The sequence below is a fragment of the Morone saxatilis genome, unplaced genomic scaffold, assembly GCF_004916995.1.
Source record: "Morone saxatilis isolate NCDOM2014 unplaced genomic scaffold, NCSU_SB_2.0 Contig22, whole genome shotgun sequence".
Lineage (NCBI taxonomy): Eukaryota > Metazoa > Chordata > Actinopteri > Moronidae > Morone > Morone saxatilis.
Genome location: NW_023339785.1, coordinates 21,557,188 through 21,572,166, shown reverse-complemented (window position 1 = coordinate 21,572,166; position 14,979 = coordinate 21,557,188). Strand labels below are relative to the sequence as shown.

Sequence of the window (14,979 nt, the reverse complement as noted above, 5' to 3'; positions counted from 1 at the left end):
ATCCTGCTAACAAGTATTGTCTGTCTAAAGCCTGATGAACTCTACGCCATTGTTGTGAGTGAGCCACACTGGTGTTGTTAGTGATATGTTTCTGCATTATGATGAACAAGGGCACTGTAGTTTATTTTGAGTTGATCCCAAATACACTGTCCTGCTGCTGTAAATACTTACTGGAGCACCACGCATATATTAATCCGTGGCTGAAAATAGTCCCCAACAAAAGCCCTATTTACTTATGTAACATTAATTAAAAACTACAGTGCTGTTGTTGGTAAATTATTTAGTCTTATAGTATATATATACGGTAAGTGACCCACTTTGAAAGATTTACGTCTTCAGTAGGAATACATGGTTTGGACGGATTCACACATTTCTGTTTTTGGTCTTTTCATTGACAATGAAAACATCACCAGCCAGTTTAACTGATGTTGTCACCATCTCTGTGCTGCTGCAGTCATATGACAGTATGTATGTACTCTGTTTTCCTACGTACATCAGGGCACCGTAGCAGCGGCTGGTCGTCCTCTCTGTGGTAGGCGGCAGCGGCAGGGGGCAGGGAGAGGGCGTGGCTTGTGTTGGGCGAGGTGATCTGAAAGGTGGGCACCTGGGGCGGCACCGGGGGGTAGTGGAACTCCACTGGAGACAGGCGCGCTGGTGTAGTCAGCGCCGACACATACCTGAGCAGAAAAGACGACAGCGGATTATTACAATGTCTGAATCACACACATGCATGTAAATATGCTCATGAGAAAAGGAGCACCAAAACTAACACACATTATTATTATACACATAAGTGTAACAGACGATTATGTCTGGTTAACAGAATACACTAAGCAGGTTGTTGGAAACTCATGAACTCAATATATTTATGTTTAGCATCCTGTTTATTGTTTAACTACAAGTTTCCAATGTATTTCGATGTGGCACTAAGGTACAGTTGTTGGATCGCAGGTGACCTTACAGTACATATTTTTGATTCGGTCAGTGGGGCACAACAGCGGGTGATGGGATGCACTTTGTGATTTGGACTGATAACTGTAGCTAATCAGTATAAGCCATTCTGCCAGTGAATCCCATCCATCTGTTTGCTCTTCAGGGCCGATGGGCTGGAGCCTACCCAGCATGCACTGGGCAAGAGGAGGGGTACACCCTGGACAAGCCACCAGTCAATTACAGGCCCCTCTTCCCATTTCTCAGTTTGTACGTCCTCGATTTCCGTCCTTGAATCCTCTCTTTGCTTCTGAGTTCCACGAGGAGTCGAGGCAAGAGGACTTTAACAAAATATACATCCTTGTTTCTGAACCGTCATTTTAAAGCGATGCCAGTTAAATATGACGCATGGCACAGCTGCATCCTCCGTCCCTATGCCTTTTTTATATGTGACGATTGCCGACGTCCCCAAAGGATACGCCTGCGCATCCTTGCTCATTGCTCCTCCTTCCAGCCTCCTGTCTCCTTGAAGATGCATTTTAGGAATTGAGACATCCTTCAAGATGGTGCGCTGACATCGATTTCTGGGTCACAGGCAGGAGGACGGAGGAGAGAGGAGACGAGGTCGCACAAAATAGAGAAATGAGAAGAAGAGCCCAGAGCTAACAAACATTAACAAACAACCACACTCACACCTGCAGGCAATCTAGTGTTTCCAGTTCACCTGACCTGCAAGTCTTTGGACTGTGGGAGGAAGCTCCACACAGAAACACTGCAGCCAGCTGGCTGAGTTTCGCACGCAGGACCTTTTTGCCATGAAACGACAGTGTTAACTGCTGAGCCACCTCGCCACCCACTCAGCCAGTCCCAAGAATATGAAAAATAAAACTGAACATGTGCCATCCCAGCTGCAAGGAGTGTATTAATGCTGCTTCGCATTTGGTTTAATTTAATTGTTAATGCACGGTTTTTCAACAACAGAGATCCCAAATTCTGAAACACTGAGAGTCACATTAGCAGTAAAATTATTGATATTTATTATGCCTTTTTAACCACATTCCTTAAGATGTTGTTTAATGTGAAAAACAAAGACAGAATATTCATGTTCAGTATAAGAAATTGTGCTATTATAATGTACGCAGGTAAAACAAACATAGCTAAATATAGGTATACCAAATCAGTTTATTAGTCAGAGGGCATTCTGGGACATGTAGGAAACCACTAAATGGTAAACAGTAAAAAATAGAGTAGTTGGGAGTCAAAGCTATTTACAATAGGCAAAAATAAATGACTGATGTTCAGTAACAGACTAAGAGAGATCATTTTTCCTTTACCAACAAAAACACATCAACAAAAATCTATGTTTTGAGAAAGAATTCACCAACGATGTTGAAATATTTCATTACCTTCACTACCACAACACACAAAGAAATAGTAAAAAGAAAAAATACAGTATTTGTGTGATGTAGTTCTGTAGAGATTGAGAAATGTAAAACAATTAACTACCACTTGGGGTCGCCAAAGAGTAAAGAGGCTGGTGTGTCAAAAACAAAGCAAAAGAGAGTCATGAACAAAGACAGACTTAACCATCACACACACACGATTACAACCTGCCCTACCTGTCACTGTGAGGCGAGTCTCTTAGAGAGTCGTAGGAATCCCCGTACTGCATTCCCGGTCCGGACACATCCGTACAGCCCCAGTGGGCGGCCCTCCTCGCCATGCATGCCGGGCTGCTGCACTTACTGGTTCCCACAGAGCTGGACAGCCCACCTGACTGGCAGTCTGAGTTCATACTCTCTGTTCGCTCCATGCTCCACGTCTGCTCCTCGTGTCTGCAGGTGTAAGCAGAAGACGTTTAAAAGGTTACAACAGCACTGAGGAGGCAGAGGGATACAGAGGCAGAAGGAATACTGTATAAAGTTACTCTACTGCAAAGATGTTCACGTGCATTGTCTATTAAAGCACCATCAAGTGATAGTTTTGATAGAAAACACTAAATTAAATCACTGTTTGTGACATGGCAGGGCTGTTAGTACAACCAATCCCATTAACAGTCAATAGCCAACTCTCACAATCTGATTGTACACTACCTGTCCAGCATAAAATTCTCTTCTTGATTCAGTTGATATTATTGTGATACTTGAGGAATATGTGCTATAGTATATCGAGAAAGATTTCAAAACAAGTTGAACTATACTGACAACAAGTCAAATTACAATTATTGGAAGTTTTTGAAAACTTGTGTTAAGGCCCACAGTGTCGCAGAAATGGAAAATCAAAAAAAGGTGAACCGGCGACAGGGTCATATGCAGCCAAGAATTATTGATGCACGTGGGGAGCGAAGGCTGGCCCGTGTTGTCCGATCCAACAGACGAGCTACTGTAGCTCAAACTGCTGAAACTGCTGATTGGTGTATTTGAACCTTATAATGCTAATTTCCCTTCACAGATCAACTCTACCGAAACAGCGTTGGTGGATGGATTTGCAGTCCATAACCAGCCCAGTTACGCAGACACAAGACTAGTAGCCACTGCTATTGATGTTCAGCAAAATATTTAGGCAAGGCGTCAGGTCAAGATGTAACGTATTATGAACATTTTAGTTAACGAAATGTTGATGCTAGATGCCACTTAATCCTTCACACTGGTCCTTTAAAGGTTTGGGTAACCCAAATCCAATTTTCTTACTTAACCCTGATGGTTTCATGCAGATAGTATTCGTCTTAGCTGTCCAGGTTTTGTGATATCTGTCTCTGAGATTTCTACAGCCACTCCGATACAATGGAGTTCAATGGAATCAGATTTTTTTTGCAAAAGATGCTCTGGATAACCCACATACCTCACTGCCAACACTCCTCACTGGAGCAACATTCTACAAAAGAAAATAGTCCCTATGAAAACTGTTAGCAACTGAAACTGATCCTATATAAATGTATACACGCCCCTCTGCACGTGTGTGTGTCGTAGGATCTACCTGGAAGCATGTGAGGCAGTGGTAGAGTGGTGGGAGCGGGTAGACATTCGACTGCCTGCGTAGTTGCCTGCACCCTCGGCTCCGTGGCTGATCACACACTCTGTTGTTGGGACGCTCTTGGAGATGTACTGCAACACACACACACATACGTAAACAAAAAATGCATTTTCATTTTCAAAATAACAAACATATCATACAGTAAATATAGATAGATAATGCATAGATATATAGATATCTAATGATGAGAGGATACAGATCTGTTGTAACTCTCTCCTCACTGTTCTCATTGTTGCTATTATGCTGACTCATGCCCATTATGTGAGAGAATAGGAGGTGTTTTCTGCCCTCTCTTTAACGTCTGTCAGCTATGTGCCACCATAGTTTTCTCGTGTTGTCAGCGGATTAGGGTTTTATTTACAAGAGGACTCTTTTGGAGGCAAACCTGCTCTGAAGGCTAAAAGAACCGTCTTTGTGGAGTTCAATCTAAGTGGCAAAGCTAAATAAAGTGTATCAGTAACCGGCCGAGCCTCTGTGGGGCTTCCTGTGAAGTTTGTTCAGGTGAAGCTGACATCTTGTTCTTCCTCTTCTGTGCCTACTTTAGCATTAATGAATATCTGAGAGTATTCTGAACATTTTGACACCACATTCCTATTTATAGGCCAGTTATATTTAATTAAAAGCACTGATATATCTGGCTTTATTGCAGCAGAGCCTGTGTAATTTGATAGGAAAGCGAAGTTGGACACGACTTCTATGCGTTCTGACTGGTAGCTAACAGATGACTGTAAATTAATTGCTATTGTTGCATTGTCTTATTCTAATTGTTGGCTACCAGAAGCTAAAACAAAATCACAGTTGCCAAAAATGTCTCTGGTACAGTTTGGCAACCACAGCAACTCTGGCAACCAACTTTATGCTTAACGTCTTAGCATCTATAGTAAATAAAAGCTATATATTATTAGATTATTATTAGAAACGTATGCCTCTTGCCATGAAATTACTAACTACTAACTTGTTTTTACATCCAATCTGGTTAATTTGGTTGCATTTAAAAAAAATCTGGGGCGACCTGTTGGGTTTCTTCTCAGCGTGACCAGCAGGGTTGTCGGGAGGTGACTCAGTTAAATCTGTGTGTGTTTCTGCTGTTTGGACTCACGTCAACCATGGGGATCTCCTCGGGACCAGGTCCGGGGTGGTTGGGTCCATTTGCCAGCATGCGGTTGGGTTGCTCCACACACTGATTCTGGTTCTGGTGTAGGTGACTGTGCATCTTCTTCCTCTGCTTCCTGGAGGGGGGGTGACAAAGGAACAATAAGTGATCTGGTAAACGTGCCTCAGACAGTGCATCTGCTTATTTTTCTGTTGTGTTCAATATAAATTGCTCAGATCCAGCAAAATTCTGGATTCAACAATATATTTAAGAGCAGTTTTGATTAATTATTAAGTTATCTTGATCAAGTTGTGACTGATTTGGACCATTCTGTCTTTTTAGATCATGCGGCCAACTTGACGAAGCAACCGACCAATAATCAAACAAGCAAGCAAACACTTTTATCTGGTATAATGTATAGTGTATTGATTTATTTCCTACAGCAGTAGTGTCCTATAGTTCCAACTCTGAGATACTTGTAGTGTTTTTATGTAATGTTACTTTAAACTTCTAATTCCCAACATTTTTCCTTAAGGGACACCTTTTCAACCACTGAGTAAACAGACAACCCCTGAATAAGTGACACATTAAGGGTTATTTTAATATCTATATCTTGAATAATAACCAAATGTTTAAAAGTAACAATTTCATTTAGTTTACTGTATATTCAAAACAAAAGTTTTCCTACACCCTGTAAAATAGTTTTTTAACGCCCCTCAGATTTTTTTGTGACCCTTTGGAGGAGGTCTGACCCCTGGGTTTGGGACTACCTCACTGTATATGAAGTCAATAAAACTGGCTCCACCGTGACCAGGTGCAACAAGAAAATTCTGCTTAACACTGATACACATCTAATAATGTCATTTATAATAATATAGCAGAACACAGACTTTTACTTTTGATACTTTAAGCACATTTTTATGATAATACTTCTGTACTTTTATTTAAATAGGATTTTGAATGCAGGACTTTTAATTGTAATGGAGTATTGATATAGATTGTTGTATCATTACTTTTATTCAATACTAACTGTATACTGTAATATACTACAAGGAGTTTTTAACTCTTTATGAAACTCTTAATTTATTTCTAAGACCCCTATGTGACCTATATATGCACACAAGACCATCAGTGAGAAGATTGGCTATAATTGTAATATAGTTATTCTTAAAGCCTACCATCAGGTTGGATTCGGTTGGATCCCCCCTTGAAATCAATGAAAGGAGGCAGTGGAAACACTACCACTAATGTCCACATGGACCGCCAGAATCAACAAAAAATTAAACATCCTTGCTGATACTTTAAAAAAAGGATCTGAATACATCTTGCCCCACTGCTCTACAGCATAAAAAAGAAGCAGCCCATTACTAATTATTCTTACAGTAGGTTAATTTGAAGGGTTAGGGTTAGGTCATTTATCTCTCCTTCAAAAGACACATACTTGGTTTTGCAGTAGGCCACCACACAAACGATGCCAACCACCAACAACGCCACACAGATGCCTGTGATCGTCAGCACCCGCCGCTGGTAGAGCTCCTCGGCCTCTGTGGACGGAAACACACACACATACAAACACACACGAGTTCACATGCACGCACACATCCGTGCGTTGCAGACAGACGATCGCAAAACAGACAAGAATATGCACACACACACACACACGCACACACGCACACAGGTACAGCATGAGCGCTACTCCATTGATGGTAACTACAGACACAGGTTTCTCACTATTATATGCTGTCATCCTATCCCCTGTGCTGTCTATAAAATAACTCCTGCTCTATCATGTCACATGCCTTTCAGTTTTAACTGTACTACAGTAACACAGTGCTACTACAACACAGGAGTAATTCTACAAGCTCATAAATGTTATGATGAAAAGCAGCTGTACACCTACATCCTGACATAGACTTCCTCCTGTCCCTGTACAAGTGTATTCACAATGGCCATGGGGATGTAATGCTACAGATGACAATGGAGAGGATCTGAATGCATGCCTGTATGGATGGGATTGTTAAAAGAAGAAATTAAATAAAGCATTTTTTTGGTCAAAGTGTTAATACCACAGCGGCCTGACAGTATAAAGGTTTGGTATTCACAAAGATCAAGTGTCAAAAGAGTAAAAGGAAATACTATTTTATTTTGACATTAATTAAAAAGGAATATATATACTTTAATTATTTACTTTTTGTATGTAAGAGTATTTACAGAAGCATTTCGAAAGTTGTGACCTTTTTCAACAGAATTTAACTTGTTACCTTGAGAGAGGTTTTCATTATTATAGAGGTTACATCATTAATCTTTAACCCTTGCTTGTTTATTAAATGAAACATTAACTTAACACCAGCCTGAGAAGCAGTGTTTTGCTGCTCTCTCTGGTTGTCACTTATAGGTGCGGTCAGAAACGTGCTCTGTTGGTTGCACCTGGAAACACACCCAGCAGTGATGTCATGAGGTGCTAATGTACACTTCTACATCACTGCAGGAAGTTGAGAAGTTAAACCAGTGGAGGTCAGCAAAAACAAGAATTCCAGGAGGTGTTTCTCACATTATAAACAATATTTTTGTCATCAAATCTAATCCCAATTTTATTACAAGTTGTTTTAGTTTCCTGTTGTTGACTTAAATAAAAGTTGTTTTACTTGCACAAATGTGACCATAACTAACTTTTCTTGGCTTGAATAATAGGTGAAAATAGTAATCCATATGGTATTAGTTTTAATGATGTTTGAAGTTTTCATACAATTTTTTGTTTGTGCAAAGTTTCGGAGTTCTACATTAATATTATGTAATAATTTCTAAGGCTGACAGGCTGTTTTGGCTTCAGATAAGCTCCTGAAAAATCTACCATAAAAGACTATAAACTTATCCTTTTAAAGCTACTGAATTGACCTACAATTACACAAAATTGCAAGTATTTTTTTTTCTTTGTACTATACAGTTTACTATATTCACTCTACAAGCGTTTGTTGGTTACCGGGTTAAGGTGGTTACAGCACTTTTATGTCACCTTTGAGAACATCTCTAGACAGATTTGGATCACATTACTACTGCACTACATTCAACTCATTAAGTTCTAACAGGTTTGTAGTGATGCCGTGTGAATACTACGCCATCTTGGTGTATCTAGGTTAATTCAGACTTCTGGGCCTGCTGTGGTGTAACACTCTGTGTTAGAACGGCAAGCGCAACGACACAATGACAGAAGGAGCAACAAACAGAACAGAACATGAGGGGAAGAGGGAGGGAATAAAAAGAGAAAAGGCTAAGTGGTGAGAAAGGAGGAGCAGGAGGAAACACGTAGACAGAGGGAAAGGAGGGGAGCTGAGAGGGGAGCAGGAGCGTGTCTAGGAGAAAGGCCCAGGGAAAAACCAGTCCCCAGAAACTAAAATCTGGCCTGACTTTGTCCCCTTATCAACTAAAATTGGATTATAGAGGCCCTTGAATTGGTAGTTACGGACAAATTAAAGTCCCTAAAGACAGTCATTGTTTTTCAATGTCATAAATCTGTTACACAACTAAAGTGACACCTATAAGCAATCAATAGTTGATCTGTCTATGTATCTAGCTGTGTTTTTTATAGAAGAAAGTTGTTGAAAATATGGTGAAATACATCAGAAAGCTGAATTTATTCAAAGCATTTCTGAAATCAAATTAAAACAGGGGCAGATGAATCAAAAACTGTCCCCTTTACCTAATTCATCACCTCACTTTTTCCCCTCTCCCCTCCCTCAAAAAGCTCTAGACACGCCACTGAAGGGGAAGGAAAGGGGGGTGGGGGGCAAGGAAGGGGGGGAAGTTTCTAAATAAAGGGCCTCTGTGGGGATTGACAAAGCCTACGAGAGCCTTGGCCCAGCATTGTGTGTGTGTCACAGGGTACTGATACAGAAAGGCAAAGGGAAATGGGAAGGCGAGCTCGCTGGCACAGTGAAGCCAACAGCAATCGTGATTTAGGACAGGCGAGCTCTCAACTCTGACACTGAGTCAATCAAGGGCAGAATAATAAGGACAGACTATGTGGTCAGGCCTTTTGCTCGCTTTTGGCAACGCTCTGCAAAAATACTCGCAGCTTGCATGTTTTTATTCGACAGGCTGCTGAAGCCAATATGCACATTGCCAAAGCCCAGAAGACGAGCCAGATACTTGTATTTATCGGTGATGTGAAACAGTCTCTGATTTTTGGACAAAGACGGTAGCTTTTGCTCAGATAATCTCAACTCTGATTCGTATAAGGCCCATTACATTGTGTTTTAATTCACCTCTGCACTTTATTTCATTAATGTATCCTTCCCAGTTAATTTGTCTCTTTCTCTAATGTCTACTTTGCCAAATTCGTCGGACTGTGAGAAGAATACATGCAGAGAAGGGAGGTTACATGTCTTAAAAGCAGGTTAGTGGGCAGGAGAAAAAGAGGGACAGGTTGAAGGAGACCCAGTTGTTGGTTTTAGAAAGAAGATGGCACAATAATGTGTGACTGTGAGAGGATCTTGGCAAACCCTTTAAGCACAGCAAAATGAATAATAATGTTCCATACCCATAAATTCAATTCTGAGAAGCTCTGCCAGCGCAGAAAGTTGTCGTGGTAAAAGGAAAGAGACAGATAGGGTCAGGTGTAATGTCCACTTTGGAGCAGATATATTATTTTCATGTCCTGTATACGCTGAACCAGGATATAAATTAATTAGTGCTGTCAGCCATAGCGATTGACATGTGTACCGTCCAGTAACAGACAGACAACTCAGACAGCCTCAGCTCTGTGACCCCCAGAAAATGACAGGAGCAAAAAAAGAAGAAAAAAAAAAAGACTGAACTAAACAAAAATTTAAAAGCGAAGGGAGAAAATGAACCAAAGGCAAGAAGGAAAGAGAAGCCAACAGGCAGGAAAAGGCATGCAGAGACAGACGGACAAAGACAGCAAGACAAGAAGCCACATCACTTACTGCTATATTTACTAGACCTCATTTCTGGAGTAAACAACATTGGACAGAAATACAAAATAAAATTTAAAAAAACAAGACAAAAGGAAAAAAAACAACAAAACAAAAGATAAAAAGCAGTGAGTTACTCTCAAACATAAAAACACAGTACAGTCAATGAGGCTGGCACAGCAAATGGGGGTGGGTGCTGTAACTCATTTGACTAATGGCAATTGTGTGCCTTTGTACTGATTACAGCATACCTCTTGTGTAGCACTTTGTCCCACTACTGCTGCGTACAGCTATTATAACCTTTCTTATGATTTACAAAGAAATCATCGCAGCATTCCCAATTTACATGGCTTTGCATGCATTACTGGCCATAAAGAGAGAACGAGAAGTCGGCCAATCTTTTGTCCACCCTGACCTTAACTACTCTACATTTTGACGTTTTGCTTTACGTTCGTACCACTAGAAAAGCAGTAACAAATCAACCTGCATTTAAAACAGCAGAAAGTGTTCCTTCAACTGACGGAAAGAGCTTCACAATGCAAAATAAAAGTCACACAGACAGATTCCAGCATGTAGACAAAGCCTGATGATGGGGTCAAAATAAGCAGACATTACATATAGTGTGATATCTTATGATGGAAAACCTGTTCTCGGTTTAAACTTGACATTATTCAGTGTGGAAACAGACCGCTCAACGGCAAAGCAAGAGAACATGGCGTGGAGCAAAGAGTGTTTAACCCCTGGAAACAAGAAGAAGAGGTTCATTTTTATCCCTCTCTTTTATCTCCCTGTGATTGCTGGGTCAGTAACAGGAGCGTGACACAGCCAGTGGAGGGAGGAGCAGTGTTTTACTATCTGAACATAGCAACATACCGGAATCACTTAACCTTCTGTGCAGTGCAAAATTTTTATGCACATGTCCTGGTTATCATCTGATTGTACCAATACTGACTGAATGTGTTTCAGTGTCACTGCCCATGCAATCACAGGAGAGTGACAAGACATTTGCATCCCTGTGATTTAAAGGAATAGTTTGACATTTTGGAAAAATCTGCGTATTTGCTGCAGCTAAGATTTAGATGAGAAGATTGATACACACTCCCCTGTCTGAAGGATTAAAATGAAGCTAGAGCTAGGAGACTGTTGGCTTAGCTTAGCATAAGGACAACAAGGGGGCAAAGCTAGCCTGTCTCTGTCCAACGATATAAAAAAATCCACTTACCAGCACTAACTAACCTCAGGCTAACAACAAGACGTTCCTGGCGAACAAACAAGTTTGGCACATAAGCTCCAGTAAAACCTTTTTATGCTTAAATTTACAATTTAGTAACAATTAAATAAACTAGATATAATGTGTTAATCAGTGAGCTTTTGCTGCTAGAAGGTAGACTTTGTTTCCTTTGGACAGAGCCAGGCTAGTTGTTTCCCTTTGTTTTTATGCTAAGCTAAGCTAACTGATTCCTGTTTGTTTCACAAACAATAAGCGTATTTCACAAAAATGTCAAACTAATCTCAGGATTTAATTACACTGTGATAAGAAGCAAAACATGTGACACCATTAGAGGTCAACCCTAGAACATTTCAAGCAGCATTTAGCCACATGCCATAATGAGAGATTTAATCAGATGATCCATGGATGCTCAGAGTGAAAACAACAGGTTATCTGTGGGTTTTAAACTAATCTCTTATTTCAGGACAGATTCCACTGACATGATCAAGAAACTCCATTTAAATGAAAATCAATATCCCAAAGGGACTGTCCCTCAGATAGATACAACCATGAGTGATGTTTATCAAATCTCATTACATTAAGATTTGAAATGTTGAACATATTCTAACTCTCAATCTCATTCTCATTTACTTGCCAAATTATTTGGATTTTTGGACACACTGTAGCTTCTAGTAATGACTGGCAGCTGTTCAAAACAATGTCACAAGGACTTACATTGTTCTCCATCTAAAGCCTTCAATTGCCAGTTGTGATCCTACTCCTAAAAAGTGAAATCAATGGAAGATTTTTCTCTTTGTTTATAAGAGAGGAACAGCAAGGAGTTATGGTTTACAACCTTGCATTGACTGAGTTTCTATCCACACAGTTTAGCCTTGATCGGCTAATTAATTTTATTTTACTGCTAGTAGCACCGATGGACCATCTACAAAGGAAAAGTGACAAAGTGTTCCAATAAAATCAAATCCTGTATTGCTTATTGTGTCAATTTTCTGTCTCCTCTGTTTCTTTTTGTGCAACTCACTGGATCGACCTTAAAAATATATAATATATAATATTTGGTGCTTGATTTGTCAATTTTGTTTTTTTTTATTGTTTTTTTTAGCAGCTTTCTAGGTCAAGAAAATCCAGTATGTCGTGCACCAAATACGATTCCAAGCAGATGAGCAAGTGTGAAAAATATCTTATGTGTGAATATTAAAAATATCTTGATTGTTTGTTTCTGGTGACCAGAGGAGCATCACAGAGGAACCAGGGGAGACAGGAAGAGGAAGGGGTGGACACAGAGTCATGCAAACTCACACACACACACACACTAATTTACATGAAACATAAGAGCAGGTTTGCAAACACACACACACAGAGCGCTCCCTCCATCCAACCCCTCCAATGTAGCATGCAGCATCTCAGTGAGAAGGAGACAGACAAGAGCAAATGGACATACTGTAGAAACCGGCCATGACGGAGTTTTGACAGTGGTCCCCCGTATAGTCATTGGGACACCTGATGGAGGGAAAACAAGACACAGAGGGGGGAGAGGGAGGTGGGGGAGAGTTAAAGATACAGACGGAAGAGAGGGCACAAAACAGGAGGCAAGAGAGGAGGAGAAGTGCACAAAGACAGATAGAAAAGAGGGGGAAAGAGGAGAGGAGGGGGAGGAGGGAGACATAAGAGAGCAGAGAGAGATGAGGGATTAGAAACAGCACAATCCACCAACTACAGAAAGAGAGAGAGATGACCTGCATACCGTGACATCACCGCCATCAATATGACATCACTGCTACAGTTAAGACATCATCACAGTCATGGGGGTCATGTGATGGTGGTGCAGGAAGTAGGAGGGGTCCAACGTACAGTCGTTAACCTCCAACCCCTCTCACACACAAACATAGATACACACACACACTCACTCACACACACTCACAGTTGACTTATAGTAGATTACGGACTCTCATTCATTGCATCCATTTCTTAACCCCTGACCACAACCATGATAAAATAGAAAAGCAAAGCAAAGGACTGGCAAACTTTAAAGTAGACCTGATTTATAACGGACATCCATTATATTGATGTTCATTATAAAACATGTCTGTAAAAACTGTAAAACGGAAGACAAGGTCAGTTTATACTGATGTTCTCTGCTTTTTAATATTTGTAAAACTTCCTTAGACTCAGAAAAAGCGTTTTCTTTGCACATCTCGAAAAAGTAAAGTCTATCTATGGTATGAGACATAAGGGACAAGGAGAAATACACATTGTGTCCTAAGTTGCACAAAGCAGAAGCAAAGTAAAAGGAGAGAAAACTTTTCTGGCCGTACGCTGACAGAGTAAATCAAGTTCAAATTAATGGCCATTTTTCCATATATTCAGTTCTCCATTAATACATACATATCTCACAGTGCCTTAAAAAAAGAACCATTAGCCATTAGCGTAACAAGATCATTTTCACTGGCTAGCATGTTAGCCTTTCTGAGTCTATATGTGTATAGTACAATTTAAAAAAAAGACATAAACCTGCATTAGCTAATTGTTTTGGCCGAGTGGAAGCAGCGCAAGAAGCTATAAACACAGTATTGTGAAATTATCAGCTTATAAAGCTGTGAGGCAAACTTAACAAACACACAGCTGCCTATTTACACTTCCAGCAGATAGAAAGCAACGTTCCCATCACAATGATTGCTTTTGTTGGATGATATATTGTCCCAGAAAAAACTGCGATAAATAATATTATTATAATTTAAAGACTATTTCATGCCACACTGATATAATGGTAAGCATAATAATGCAAGTACATATTCAGACATTTGAATTGGAATGTGGAAAAAATATGAAAATATCCTTGATAAATAAAACATAAATAAAACCACACAACCAACATATTAAATTAAATAGACTCTTAGACTGTTAACAAAGGTTGCACTTATATTAATATTAAACATTTGGCACAGGGGTAAGCTGTAGAGTCAGTCAATCCTCAGCAGACAGTAGAGTCATAGTAGGGAAAACCCTGTTGTTTATTCTGGCATCATATTGGATAAAATGTTGGTGACATTCTTAAACAAGTCGATATCATGACAGGCGATAATTAATCATTGTATATGTCATATGATGAGTCAATAACATAATTAATGTGACAGATCTAAGCAACATTAGCATTGATTTTAGAGCTGTGTTTCTTGATGAATACAAATGTAAGTAAAATATTCACTCTTCTTTTAGCTCTGTTTTAGTCTTAACCAAGTCCGGATAAAAGAATCTGGCTCTTTGGCTGCTAAATGCTCCACTTTCTTCACCAGCTAGTTGCCAACTGTGTCTGTCTGCTGTTAAGTGCTGAGCAGATAGCGACCTTTGGGTTTTTCAGAGCTTTTTCATTGAAAACAGCTGACTGTTTTTGTTGGAAACAGGGCTGATGAGAGCTGTGAGAGTGAACCAAAACAATAAAGTTTCGGGCCAAACAATGAGCTTTAAGAAACCGTAATGTTCTGTAGAGCTGAGGGAAACTCTTACTGTTACTGTTAATATAAAAATATTGATCTGAGCAGCTTGAATGCAGCTGTAAAATACTTGACGTGAATAATGTGCTAAATTAATTAATTAAATAATTAACAAACTCCAACAAGTAAGTAGTCTGAATGTCTTTGAATGTGACTTGCAGAAAGAAGTCTTTTGAGGTCGAAGCTGAAACTTGGGGTGCACAAACCTAGCAGGAAAGGAAAGTAGTGTGCCCTGTTTAGTCATGCACATGCAGTGGTTTGGGAGAGTGC

At 40.0% G+C, this 14,979-nt stretch overlaps 1 protein-coding gene across 1 annotated transcript in view; it reads right to left on the bottom strand.

Moving 5' to 3' along the window:
- Window positions 1-493: 493 nt before the first annotated feature.
- Window positions 494-14,979, bottom strand: part of nrg2b (neuregulin 2b) — a gene marked incomplete at its 3' end in the record, with an annotated part of 51,151 nt that continues 36,665 nt past the window's right edge. The window contains 7 exon segments of the mRNA XM_035669563.1: window positions 494-677; window positions 2,550-2,765; window positions 3,907-4,034; window positions 5,063-5,192; window positions 6,498-6,600; window positions 9,594-9,617; window positions 12,660-12,718. Coding sequence (XP_035525456.1) covers window positions 494-677; window positions 2,550-2,765; window positions 3,907-4,034; window positions 5,063-5,192; window positions 6,498-6,600; window positions 9,594-9,617; window positions 12,660-12,718 — 844 coding nt within the window.